The sequence below is a fragment of the Nematolebias whitei genome, chromosome 1 (assembly GCF_014905685.2).
Source record: "Nematolebias whitei isolate Nwh7 chromosome 1, NemWhi1, whole genome shotgun sequence".
Taxonomy (NCBI): domain Eukaryota; kingdom Metazoa; phylum Chordata; class Actinopteri; order Cyprinodontiformes; family Rivulidae; genus Nematolebias; species Nematolebias whitei.
In genome coordinates, this window is record NC_056498.1 from 18,286,824 (window position 1) to 18,299,958 (window position 13,135).

Consider the following 13,135-nt stretch of genomic DNA (forward strand, 5'->3'; position numbering starts at 1 on the left):
TAAAAAAAAAAAAAAAAAGGCTTTCATTAGGAAAAAATGAAAACTATTGTGAAAGTTTTACTGGTCTAACTTTGATTACATTGAAATTAAATTGATTTTATGCTTTTAAAAATTCCAGAAGACGAGTGTTTCTTGTGTTGAAAATGAACCTTGATTTCAGGAATTGGATAAATATTTTTTAAATCACTGAATATATCAAATAAGTCTAATAAATAAGAATAAAAAAAACATATTAAGTAAGGAATCTAAATCTTACCTTTGCCCATTAGAATGATCATCACAACGTACCTAGACACAAGCTTTTGGAGAGCCATCTCTAAAATAATCTGCTAATATCAAGTTTGAAACTTTAATGTTTCTTCTCTTCTCCACCATGAATTCCACACTTTATATTCACTGATATCTTTTCATTTAATCAAACACCGGTCTTTTGGGAAAAGGTTTCAATATGAATATTGTCTTGAGTGTCTTGTGTGGGCATTGTGCTGATATAAAAAAAATGTTCCACACCCAAGGAGGGATTTACTGGATTATGGCAACTGTTTCACCTCCCAGAAGGATGAAATTAACCAGAAATAATATTATTTACATTTTTCTGCAATTCAGCATTCATTGTGTTATAAGTATTAATGTGATACTGAACATAAGTAATATTAGTATAATATGATATGTATATTTAAATGTGTTTAAAATTATCTTTAGAACATATGTCTTGCATAGACAACAGCTGATATGTGTCAAGACATAAGGTAGTATATATTCCTGACTTCTCTCTGTTGCACCTGCTTTTTGTGAAGAAACACAATTGAAAAATGTTGTACTTTTTTAAAATTTATTTTTATTACCCATCTTATAGGGTAAGTTTCTTATTTTACGCAAGTGCTTTTATTTTCCCAGCGCTGTTGTATGCAGTACCAAATGTTGATGTTTTGTCACCATCTAGACCAGAAAAAAGAGATATTTTTATTTCAATGGGAACTTCCTGGTAATATTAATAATAATAATAATAATACTAATAATAATAGAAGTCAATTTTTTAAATGTATTTATATATAGCATATTTAAAACAGTAACTGTTGTCAAAGTTCTATAATAATTATTATTATAATAATGTAATGGAAAACCTTTAGTGCAACTGATTTTACACATCCAGCAATAATAAAAATGCACTGGTCTTCATCACATTTTAAAATAATTAAACTCTAACTTAAAGTGTACAGAAACAAAATACATATTCTACTGTATGTGTTTGCACAATGTTAAGATGGAAAGATATCAACACCCTTAGATAAGAAATTTCAAATGTAATTTGTAAACAGTTTGGAAACATTCATTTTCTCACTATTTAATACAGTTTGACAGAGGTTGCATCCATTTACTGGTTGATTTAAGCTATATACTTATTGTACACATCCTTTGTGATTGTCTATTGTTGTCATTGTTGTCAAATCACTCTTTCTTAAAATTCAGGTCTCTTGTAAATGTGTCCCCGAGGCTTGATGGGATTAACCTGTATGAATAATAGGGATGCACCGATCCACTGTTTTTACTTCTGATTCGATCCCCAAATCTGGATATCAGCCGATACCGATACCTTTCTGATATCATCATCATTATTGATTTTATATGAGGCTGTAATAATCTCCTCTCAAGTACAATTTGTACAAATATATGCATGCATGTCCAAAAAGGCAAGTAAGTTTTATCAATGTTGTATAAGTTTCAAAGTTAGAATTAAGTTCTAACACAAAAGTTTTTTTTTAATTCCTAGCTTTAAAGTGGATATTAAGGTGATTAATTTAAGTGACCGTTTGTTTAAAATTCCATCCATCCATTTTCTTCCGCTTACCTGGGGTCGGGCACAGGGGTAGCAGTCTAAGTAGGGAAGTCCAGACTTCCCTTTCCCCATCCACTTGGGCCAGCTCCTCTGGGGGAATCCCAAGGCTTCCCAGGCCAGCTAAGAAACATAGTCCCTCCACCGTGTCCTGGGTCTTCGTCTGGGTTTCCACCCAGTGGGACGTGCCCGTAACACCTCACCAGGGAGGCGTCCAAGAGACATCCTAACCAGATGCCTGAGCCAACTCAACTGGCTCCTCTCGATGTGGAAAAGCAGCGGCTCTACTCTGAGTCCTTCCTAGATGACCTAGCTTCTCACCCTATCTCTAAGGGAGAGCCCAGACACCCTGTGGAGAAAACTCATTTTGGCCGCCTGTATCCGTGATCTCGTCCTTTTGGTCACAACCCAAAGCTTATGACCATAAATGATGGTAAGCATGTAGATGGACCAATAAATTGAGAGCTTCGCCTTTTGACTCAGCTCTCTCTTCACCACGACAGACCAGTACAGCGCCTGCTTCACCGCTGATGCTGCACCTATCCGCCTATCGATCTCACGCTCCATTTTTCCCCCATTCGTGAACAAGATCTTAAGATGTTTAAACTCATCCACTTGGGGCAGGACCTCCTCCCCGGCCCGGAGAGGGCACTCTACCCTTTTCCGGCTCAAGACCATGGCCTCGGATTTGGAGGAACTGATCCTCATCCCGGCGGTGTCACACTCGGCTGCAAACCGCTCCAGCGAAAGCTGTAGATCACGACCTGATGAATAGAATAGGACCACATCATCTGGAAAAAACATAGAAGCAATCCTAAGACCACCAAAACCGATTCTTTCAACACCTTGGCTGTGCCTAGAAATTCTGTCCATAAAAGTTATGAACAAAATCGGTGACAAAGGACAACCTTGGTGTAGTCCAACTCTCACTGGGTACGAGCCCGACTTACTGCCAGTGATGCGGATGAAGCTCTGACACCGGTCGTACAGGGACCTAACAGCCCGTATCAAAGGGCCTGGTACCCCATCCTCCCGGAGTACCCCCACAGGGTTCGCCGAGGGACGCGGTCGAACACCTTCTCCAAGTCCACAAAGCAAATGTAGACTGGTTGGGCAAACTCCCACGCACCCTGAGGGTGTAGAGCTGGTTCAGTGTTCCACGACCAGGACGAAAACCGCACTACTCCTCCTGAATCCGAGGTTCGACTATCCAACCGACCATCCTCTTGAGAACCCCCTAATAGATCTTACTAGGGAGTGTTGTGGCTTAAGAGCGTGATCCCCCTGTACGTGGAACACACTCTGTGGTCCCCCTTTTGAATAGAGTGACCACCACCCCAGTCTGCCAATCCAGGGGAACTGCCTCCGATGCCCACGCAATATTGCAGAGTCACGTAAGCTAACACAACCCCACAACATCCAGAGCCTTAAGGAACTCCGGGCGAATCTCATTCACCCCTGGGGCCCTGCCACCGAGGAGCTTTCTAACCACCTTGGTGACTGAACAACAACAAAGTCCATGCTCAATAATCCAGGTATACAATCAAACATTTTTCAGTCAGGTCATTTGGACACTTTCTTTTTTTGTGCTGAAATGTTTCGCCTTTGATCCGGAAGGCTTCATCAGTCAAGGAAACACACAACACAAAACTGATTCTTCCCCCAACAACTTACTCTAAAGTGGAACAAACCAGTTATGTTGGTGCTAAGATGGTTTCTTTGCCACGCCCCCTCCTCCAGTGCCAGAGTTTCAGTACAAAGGAACATACACAAGGAATCACACAAGATATAAAAAATAACAGAGAATATAAAAATACCAGCAATTAAGTTCTAAACAGGTGCAGACAGAAACATTAAAGAGTTTATTGTGGTGCAGGATTAATTTTACTGTCCTATGTGTAGAAAGGGGGAGCAGTTGAAAAGACTGATAGCCACAGAAAGGAAGGACTTCCTGTGGTGTTCAATGGAGCACCTCGGTGGTCTCAGTCTATGACTGAAGGTGCTGCAGTAAGAAGCCAGTGTATCATGTGTTGTTCAGGATCTGGACTAGTTTTTTTTTTTTTTTCATTCAACCTTTATTTATACAGGTTAATCCCATTGAGCCTCGGGGACTCATTTACAAGAGAGACCTGATACAGTTTCCTCAGCATCCTCTACTCAGACACCTCTGTCAGAGACTGCAGGTCCACTCCCAGAACTGATCCAGCTCTCTTGATGAGTTTATCGAGTTTGTTGGCATCAGCTTTCTTCACTTCATTTAATACTATCTATGGAAAGCAAACCCAATCCACAGACCCACCCTTTCTCTCACAGGGCCACATGAAATAATAGACACCATCCTTGTATCAAACTCTCTGTTGTAGTCATGGCTTAACTGAAGAGAGGGTTTTTGGTGGGGAAGATTCACCCAGTGTCTTACAGCTGTTTAGGGTAGGTGTGACTGGTATTGTCTTCCAACACCCAGACAACACTGTGGTCTGTCCAGTTGTACATGCCAAACAAACAGTGCAATTTCACATAAAGTTAAATATTTAACTTTTGGTATATAAACAAAATCAGCATTGAAACTAGGAACCCAAACATGAGCAAATACAATTTAAAGAAAATAAATTATCTACTGAGGGGTAAAATAAAATTAAATAAAACATCAATTTATTTTTCACTGTACCAATGTAACAAAGCCAAGTGTTTAGAGGACCTTAAGAAGGATTATAGGTTTGTGGTTTTGTTTTTGTTCTGTCATTTACATTTTTTTAATTTTAAGTTTATTCCGTTTTCAGAAATGATTTTGTCTTTGCCATGCTCTTATAAAGCTTAGAATGTTGAAGAACGTGGCAACAGTTGTAAGTTAAGTCTCTCCCATCTCACCTGCTGAAGCTTGTAACTCCTTCCGAGGGGTCACAGGAGTCTAAGTGGTCTATCTCGCTATTCTCCTTCTTGCACGGTCACTGGTATCTGGATAGATGTACACATGTCCCATTTCTTCTTTCATACTTCCATTTCTTGAATTAATGGATTTAACAGAACTCCTGGAGATGTTAAGGGCCTTGGAATTATTTATGTATCCATCCCTGACTTGTATATCTGAGTTGAAATAGGACAGTCACTTTAAATTAGACTACTGGACATGGGTACCAATGACCCCCCAACCTAGAAAGGAAGAAGTGGGTAAAAAAAAAAAACTAATGGATGATTGGGTGAATCATGACAGCAATACAAGCACAAAATGTAAGGTGTTGAATACATTTTGTAAGCACTGTAACTTAAGGACGTTATTCACAAATGGAGAAAACATCGACTAGTGGTACATACAAATACATGTGTAGATACATGTAGATAATGATGACCAACTGACCTATGAGTACAGAATGCAGTGATGGTTACAGTAGTTAATACCAGTTGTGAACCGACTTCTCCAATATCTAGAACAATTCTGATCCCCTCATTTCTATTTGGTTCTTCCCAGGTGTAGGTGTGTCTCATTTGTAAATGTGTCCCCCACTCACGGGAGCAGGCTGGGCTTACAGCAGCACTTGCTGCTCATTGATGACAGTGACTGCTGAATGATCAGTGCCTTTATGTGTAACCTCTAAAAGTCTCCAAAAGTCGCCAAACTCACCTGAAAAAAATAACTAGATTTGTTGCTAATTGCTTGAAAAAAATGTCACTTGAGGGGTCTGAAAACTTGCTAAAGTTGCTAAGTTGGCAGCACTGCAAGTTTACAAGTACAGCCTTGGTTCATCCAGTGACATTGATCCATAGGCCAATCAACGGCTGCAGTTTGCTGATGTCAGATTGTTTGCTCGGCTTGGCTTGCTTGGACAAATGGCTGTGGCAATTCCAAAAACAAAGCAGGAACAGGGAATGCAGACACAATTGGCCAATGCTGAGTTAATGCCAACTGATTAAAGTAACGTATGTAGAGAAGTGGCTTCAGAGCATCATGGCAGACCACATCCAACATTCTTTTCTACTCTGGCTCTTGCTCAAGGCAGACGCTCCTGCTCTCCCTCCCCTTGTTCTCCTATTCCTTCTGCTCTGCTCTTTGTGTTTGAAGCTCCTGGTACATATCTACCAAACGAAAAACACGATTATGGATCTGGTGAGCTGGACTTTCAACGCAATTGACAAAATCTTTTCAACAGAACAATAGGGTCCTGGAGAACCCTCTTGTCCATCTGAGACTCATGCTGCGGGATACGTCAGAGGTCCGTGGGGAGTTTGGCAGCTGATGTGTCTCTCAGTTCTGTCTAAGGAGGACACTGAAGATGTTTAAATATTTGGATTTATAATAGCAGGGTTTTTCTCTTTGGCATCGGCGGGGCTCTGTTTTATCGACTTTTGAAGAAGACTTAGGCAGCAGTTTCCGTCATGGCAAAGCTTCCGAATCAGTGCAAAGGTTTGGTTTGTGCTACGAGTACTGAAAATCAGCTGATTTAGGAGCTAAACCATAAGATGGAGGTGATTTGTGAAAATCGTGGCCACCTGCGGCTTCTTGGAGTCATCAGCATGTTGAGATCGACCTTGATGAAGGCTCATAACACGGATCAATGGAGCAGATACCAATAAATTTGACCATTTTAGACTGGAAAGTTCCAGCAGGACTCAAGGCTGACAAGGAAAAACAGTCTGCCTGAAGAAAAATCAACAATTGTAGCATATCTGAATCTGACTCTCCCGTTTGGCCTCAGATACCAGCCAACTATCAAATTTATCCTGGGACATGGGTAACTAGGGACAAAAGCTTCGTCTTTAAATTTAAAATATTGACACATTCCTATTTTTCTTGTAACCTCACAGAGCTTGTGCTAATTTTTGACTACATATAGACATTGCAAAGCCATTTTAACTTGAGCTTCTATCTCACATCTAGGGACAATTTAGTTACCAATCAGTCTAACATGCATGTTTCTGGTCTGTTGGAGGAAACTGGAGTACCCGGAGAAAACCCACGCATGCATGGAGAGAACATGCAAACTCCACCCAGAAAGGCCCCCATCCAGGATTTGATCCGGCACCCTTCTCGCTGAGAGACGGCAGCTCTACCAACTGCGCCACCGTATTGGCCCAGCCTCTCGTATAAAACTGAAAGTTTAGCAAATACTGTTGAGTTTATTAGCATTAAAATAACTGATTGTAATCTTAGGGCTGTTATAAAGCTTTACTGTGGTTCAGGTTCCATATACAGGTAGTTATAGCCAGTTAAAACTGACGTAGTTGGTTTTATTTGGAGTGAGAGAGTGAATGGTTGTTTATCTCATTTGTCTTCATGTGTCCCTGTGATGGACTGGAGACCTGTCCAGGGTGTCCACTGCCTCTCAAACAGCGACCGCTGGATATAGGCACCAGTGACAACCATGACCCAATTAGGAAGACGTGGGTAAGATATTGAATGGATGGATGGATTGATGAAATGTTGCTTTTGAGTAGCTTTATCCTAGTATTCTAGATATCCTAGTATTTTAGGTCTAACATAATCTTTTTTTGGGTAAGCATTAAAACTAACTTTTCAAATTCTGACTATCTGGCTTGTTTGAGAAAACAACAACAACAACAACAACAAAAACATTGACGTAGGTACTGTATGCCTGTAAAACCTAAAGGGACATTGTTTTGTGCTTTGAAAGTGTTTGGCATCAAATAAACAGTTACATTAACCACCTGGTATTTATCATGTGCCACCCATATAAAAACAGAAGGTTAGCGCTTACCCCTAAGTTAGGAAGCTAGTGTGATTATTTAACATTTGATACATATATTTTGTATTTTGACATGGGTGACATTCGGTTCTGTATTGTCTTTTGTTTTCCATGTTCAAAATGATCTCAAACAACATACATGTATTTTCTTTCTTTCTTTTATTTGGTATATATTTTTAAATATACCTTTTAGTTTTGGAGTTTGTCAAACTCCTTTGACTCATGGCTTGTAAAACACAGATTGAATTGAATAAGACAGTATATGATTTTAATTTTAATTTACAGGGAACCTACCAGGTTACAATTCCTACCTTGGTGTACTTGGCCTGCTACCTTCAAGTCTCCACAATAAAAAGGGTGGTTTACTTTTCTGTCTCTGCAACTGGGACAGTTTTTGTTCATTTAAATTATGTGGGGGAAAAAAAACGGCGCTTAGCATTTGTTTCTTTGTTATATTATAAAAAAACTTTACTGAACCATGACTCCAAACTGAGCTATGTATTGAATCACAACTGTGTGTATTACACAATGTGTATTACTACTTTTGTGTCTGTTGGACACAAACTGGACAGATGGATGGACAGATGGATGTTGCATATTGTGAAAAAGGTAAATGTTGTGGTTTTAAAGTCTTTCCCCAACAAAATAAGCTCATTGTGCTTCATGCAAGTATTTAATATTAAATATACAAATCAGTGTCATTAAAAAGACATTTTCAACGTTTATTTTTATTCCTAAATGTATGGAAACCAAATGGCCCTCCCCAAAAAAACAAAATAAAATAAAAATGAATTGATTTGAAGAGCATCTCTTAATTAATCATGTTTTTTTTTATCTAATTAGTTGTCAAAACTTCAGTACTAATCAAAATGACAAGTAATTATTATACAATTAATATAAAAATAATTGGTTATAAGATAGGTAACTACTTCATATGTGTGCATTGGGTTTCTCTGCATACTTTACATTCCACCACAGCCAACAAAGACATGAAGAAACAGAGCAAGAACAGAGAGAGCAACCAGCTGAGTGAAGTGGTTCAGGTTTTCACCACTGCCAAATATACTATCGTCAGTGGTGATTGCTGGGGTAGTATAAGGAAAAGCTGTAGGACAGACAAAGATCATGTCTATGTCAAATCCGGGGGAATTGAAGGTCACAAATCCTGGCTTCATGTCAGAGACTGTGTCACTGATCCAGTTCTGGTACTTGGACACTCTAGTGTAGACTCCAGGTCTCATTGGTAAGCCACAGCGATCACCAAAGCTTACAACTCCAGCCTGGATCCAGGAAATGCCATTTTGTGCTACCAGTGGTCCTCCCGAGTCGCCCTGTGGGTCAATCAACAAGAGTTTTTAAGGTTGTCTGAAATTAATCTGTTCGATGTAAATATAGCCACGTTTCTTAAAAAGTATTTTCCTTTGCAGTCAAAAATTCATGAAATAAAACAACCAGACAAAAAGTGATCACCTGACATGTATCCTTTCCTCCAGCTAATTTTCCAGCGCAAATCATGTTCTCTGTGATTCCAGCGAAGTCTTGCAAGTAGCATGTGCACGCATTATTTCCCACTATCGGTACAGCTACCTCTTGCAGAATGTCTGATGTTGATCCTGAACCTAATTTTAAGAAAAGAGAGCTTTATATGCAGTCCAAAAGTAGTTTATAAATGATTAAGGTACTTTTAACTTACTAGTCACACCAAAACCAGTGATCCAGGTGGAAAGCCCATCATCAAAAGTACTGTTGTCTGAGGCTAAACAGGTCGGACTTACATAGTCTGTAAAATTCACAGGATTTGACAGCTTCACAAGACAAATGTCATTTTCATAGGTTTGGCCGTTGTATTGAGGATGACAGATGATTTGATCGAGGCTTCGAATGACTTCATTGGGGTTGGAACCTGACAAGCTGTGCACACCCAGATGGACTTGTATGCCGGTGACATCATTACTTGAAGACAAAAAAAATAAATAGAAGTAGTCATATAGTATCTAAATTTGATCGTGTACTTGTCACATAACTGTCTCTACATACAAAAGAATATATGTTCAAACAAGCAGAAAGAGAGATAAAAAAAACACACACTATGTCTTCAAGCTAATAAAATCACTTCCATGCACTTTGAATGTAATAAAGCTGCAGACATTTATTTGTGTAAAGAAACTGTACTTTTGATAAAAAGGCATGGGTCATCATGGGGACTATGGGAAGCGAAATTTCACAATTTGATGTCGCTCAATTTCTTGGGTCAACAAACTCAAAGACCAATTTAGCATAGTTCTTTCTCAACACTATATTTCAACCCTGCCCTGCACCCAAACACATTGAACCTTCACCTGGTTAGGCAGTGAGCAGCTGTCAGCACCCACTGGTTGGTGATCAGTGACCCTCCACAGAAGAAGGAACCGTACAGTTTAAAAACTGCCTGCCAGGGCCAACTTCCTACAGGTGCATTCTGACCTCCAATGATTCGGCTGCTGGCTACCATTCTGCCACATTCTAATATGAAGGAAGAGGAAAAAAGCTTAAAAGGAGTTGATGCAACAAGTGTTCATGTCTTAATTACTGTATATATTTTAAACATTCTGAAATAATCCAAGTTTTGAATGCATTGCTCATGCAGGTAAATATAATAAAGTTTATGTGACACATTGAAAACATTTTAATGCAATGTTAAGATTAAGAAAAAAAGTCAGTATTTTTTAGAAAAGATGTGAGCCTAAAAGCAGTTTGGTTCTTTTGAACAAACTATTAGGTTCACAATTTTTACGTGTCTAACATGTTCAGTTAAATAAATGCAGTAGTCCCTCATTTATCACGCGGGATCTGTAACCCTGATGCCCCGCGATAAGTGAAAAAACGTGAAGTAATACAAGTAGTAAGTAGTAGTTTATTTTAGTATTTATATATTAAGGCGTTTTAAACCCTTCCCACACTCGTAATATTCTAAACAATGTTTCCAAAGTCTAAACGCTCTAAAACAGTACAGAATGTCATGATTTAAACTCCCTGCCTCATCTGCTCTTTGCCACCTGCAAGCATTCTTGGCCACGCCCATTTCTCCGTGCTGCAGGGAGAACAGCTGATCAGCTGCAGCAGGAAGTTTATCCTGCAGCTGTGGGCTGCACACAGTTGCAGGAGGTGCTAAATAATCAAAAATAATTTATTTTAAATAAAAATTCCATGCCGATCATGTGGCTCATTGATCAATCAGCCAATTGTGTGTCATGTCCAATCTTATTTTAAAAAACTGCGATAGAGCGAGTCCGCAACAAACCACGAAGTAGTGAAGGACTACTGTAATGTTAAAAGGCCAGTACACAGTGTTGAACACTATATATATATTATGTTTGTGTTTTTAGACAAAAGACAAAACAAATTATTTTAGTAGGTGTATAATTGCGTATTAAAGCTCTCTCCAGACCTGAGTACCTGATCTTCTTTTGTCCTTGGGTACACAGGTCTTTCAACAAAAAATGCCATTGTTTTAAAGCACATGGCAAAGTATTAGCTAATCTTCCTGGGTAGCTCTAACAAGATTAAACAAACATGACAAACTTGTATGGGTGGTCATTAATACTTACCAGGGTGCTGTGAATGGCAACCTGTAAAAAAAAAAAAAAAAAAGAGAAAGATGAATGACATCCACCATGTCATCACGTTGCAGAACAACTTGAAGATTTTGCATTTTTAAACATAAATATTTACTGTAGCTTTTCCTCCCTCTTGTCATCTAAACTTTTATTTAAATATCTACAATTAGGATAAACTAGAATGTAATGCTTTTTGTCCAGACGTCAAACCGAAACCTAACAAAAGTCCTTTATGAAAAAGTTATCATACGTTTAGTTTTGCTGTAAATGGATTTATCACTGCATGTAAGATATAATACATAAATCTATTCAACAAATTTCAAAACAGACTAGTTCAACATTTAATTTTAATGTCTCCACGGAGATATTTGTGGTTTATAACCCAACAGTTTGAACACATTTTATTTTTCTCTTGTCAAAAACTGGGAGAATTTGCAAAAAATGTTGTAGTTAGACTCCCAAGTTAGTTTCTTTTGAGCAGTCATTAGCTGGGATTTCAGGTAGACACATGAGAACTGCTTGTATTGATCATCTGTTCATCCAGATTACAAAAGTCTCAGTGAGTTTGATATTAAGGGTGTTTGGATTTATCCAAATACTCATGTTGTCAAAACTAATTGTAGCATCTGATCAATAGTAGCATGTTGCAAATGATAACATAATTTGGTTATTGCTTCTGCTAAACAAAAAGGGACAGATATAATTTCTAAATCATTCATTTTTCACTCTGTCCTGGTTATGATTTTACAGTAAGTACTTCATAATATTCCTCAAAACTGTCTAAATTGTACTGTATATCTATAAGACAATATTATGAGACAACATTCAACTTGAACAGCCCAGATTTATTGTATGAAAATTGCATGATTTATGAGTTTGAAAATATTTAAAGCATTTAATATATTATCATTATCATTATCATTATCATTATTATTATTATTATTATTCAGAATGTCATGGCTATATGCAGAAATCATTATTTATCCTCCCATCAATGATATACATATACACACATGCACACATCGATGCAGAATTTGGTAACAAGACAAATATTTAAGTAAAATTAGGAATCATAGAACATGTTTTTCTCTCTCTCACCTTTGCAAAACAGAATGAGCATCACAGCACACCAAGCCACAAGCCTTTGGACAGCCATCTTCAAAATTATCTGTCGTCATAAATCTCAGCCTTTAAATACTTTTTTCTTATGTTCAGCTCCACCCACAATGTCAAGAATTTTTATTTTAATTCTGAGAAAAAGCATATGGGATGCATTTGTTCTTGATGACTGTTGTATGGGCATTATGCAGGGATGAATGTTGTACAAACAGAAACACATTTCCTGTACAAAGAAGTGAAAGAAACTTTTTTCATGTCCTGAATAAAAATAGTATCAGTCAGTCGTTCACTTGTTCTGTAGCTCAGCTTTGTAAAAAACTATGCAGTTAAATCTACAGTACAGTACATTAAAGATATTCACCACACCCACACCACAATCTGTAATTTAAGTGCAATGTCAAGTAAGTAATAGAGAGCAGGTTAATAAAGTTAAAGGAGGAAGCTAGATTTATTTTTTTTTTTTTACTTAAAATATTGTCATCCTTAAAAACACTTAACTTTGAAGCCAACCATTAGCTACAGAGGGCACGTGATAAAACAGTGGTGGTGCTTGAAAATTTGTGAAGCCTTTATAATGTTTTATATTTCTGCATAAATATGACCTAAAACATTATCAGCCTTTCACACAAGTCCTAAAAGTAGATGAAGAGAACCCAGTTAAACAAATGAGACAAATTATTATATTTGATCATTTATTTACTGCGGAAAATACGTTGGCTGACGGGTGCAAATGCACAACAAACAGCCAAATGCACAGCAAATGGCGAAACACGCAGCAAATACATGTAAGTTGCAAACTTAAAAACATGCAAACACAAAAAAACACAAACACAAACACTAAAAAACAAACGCAAACACAAAAAATCTAATGCAAACACTAAAACCAC

The 13,135-nt window shown here is 38.1% G+C and overlaps 2 protein-coding genes across 2 annotated transcripts in view; one reads left to right on the plus strand and one right to left on the minus strand.

Moving 5' to 3' along the window:
• LOC119420691 (serine protease 27-like) overlaps nt 1–12,285 on the minus strand; it is a 25,294-nt gene extending 13,009 nt beyond the window's left edge. The window contains exons 1-5 of the mRNA XM_037688121.1: nt 12,228–12,285; nt 11,121–11,141; nt 9,873–10,035; nt 9,236–9,486; nt 9,004–9,146 (exon numbers count right to left, since the gene is read on the minus strand). Coding sequence (XP_037544049.1) covers nt 9,004–9,146; nt 9,236–9,486; nt 9,873–10,035; nt 11,121–11,141; nt 12,228–12,285 — 636 coding nt within the window. The remainder of the gene's footprint in view (nt 1–9,003; nt 9,147–9,235; nt 9,487–9,872; nt 10,036–11,120; nt 11,142–12,227) is intronic.
• A 357-nt stretch (nt 12,286–12,642) lies between these two features.
• The window catches only part of LOC119420856 (chymotrypsin-like protease CTRL-1), a 16,186-nt gene continuing 15,693 nt past the window's right edge, over nt 12,643–13,135 (plus strand). Inside the window, exon 1 of the mRNA XM_037688283.1 lies at nt 12,643–12,649. Coding sequence (XP_037544211.1) covers nt 12,643–12,649 — 7 coding nt within the window. The remainder of the gene's footprint in view (nt 12,650–13,135) is intronic.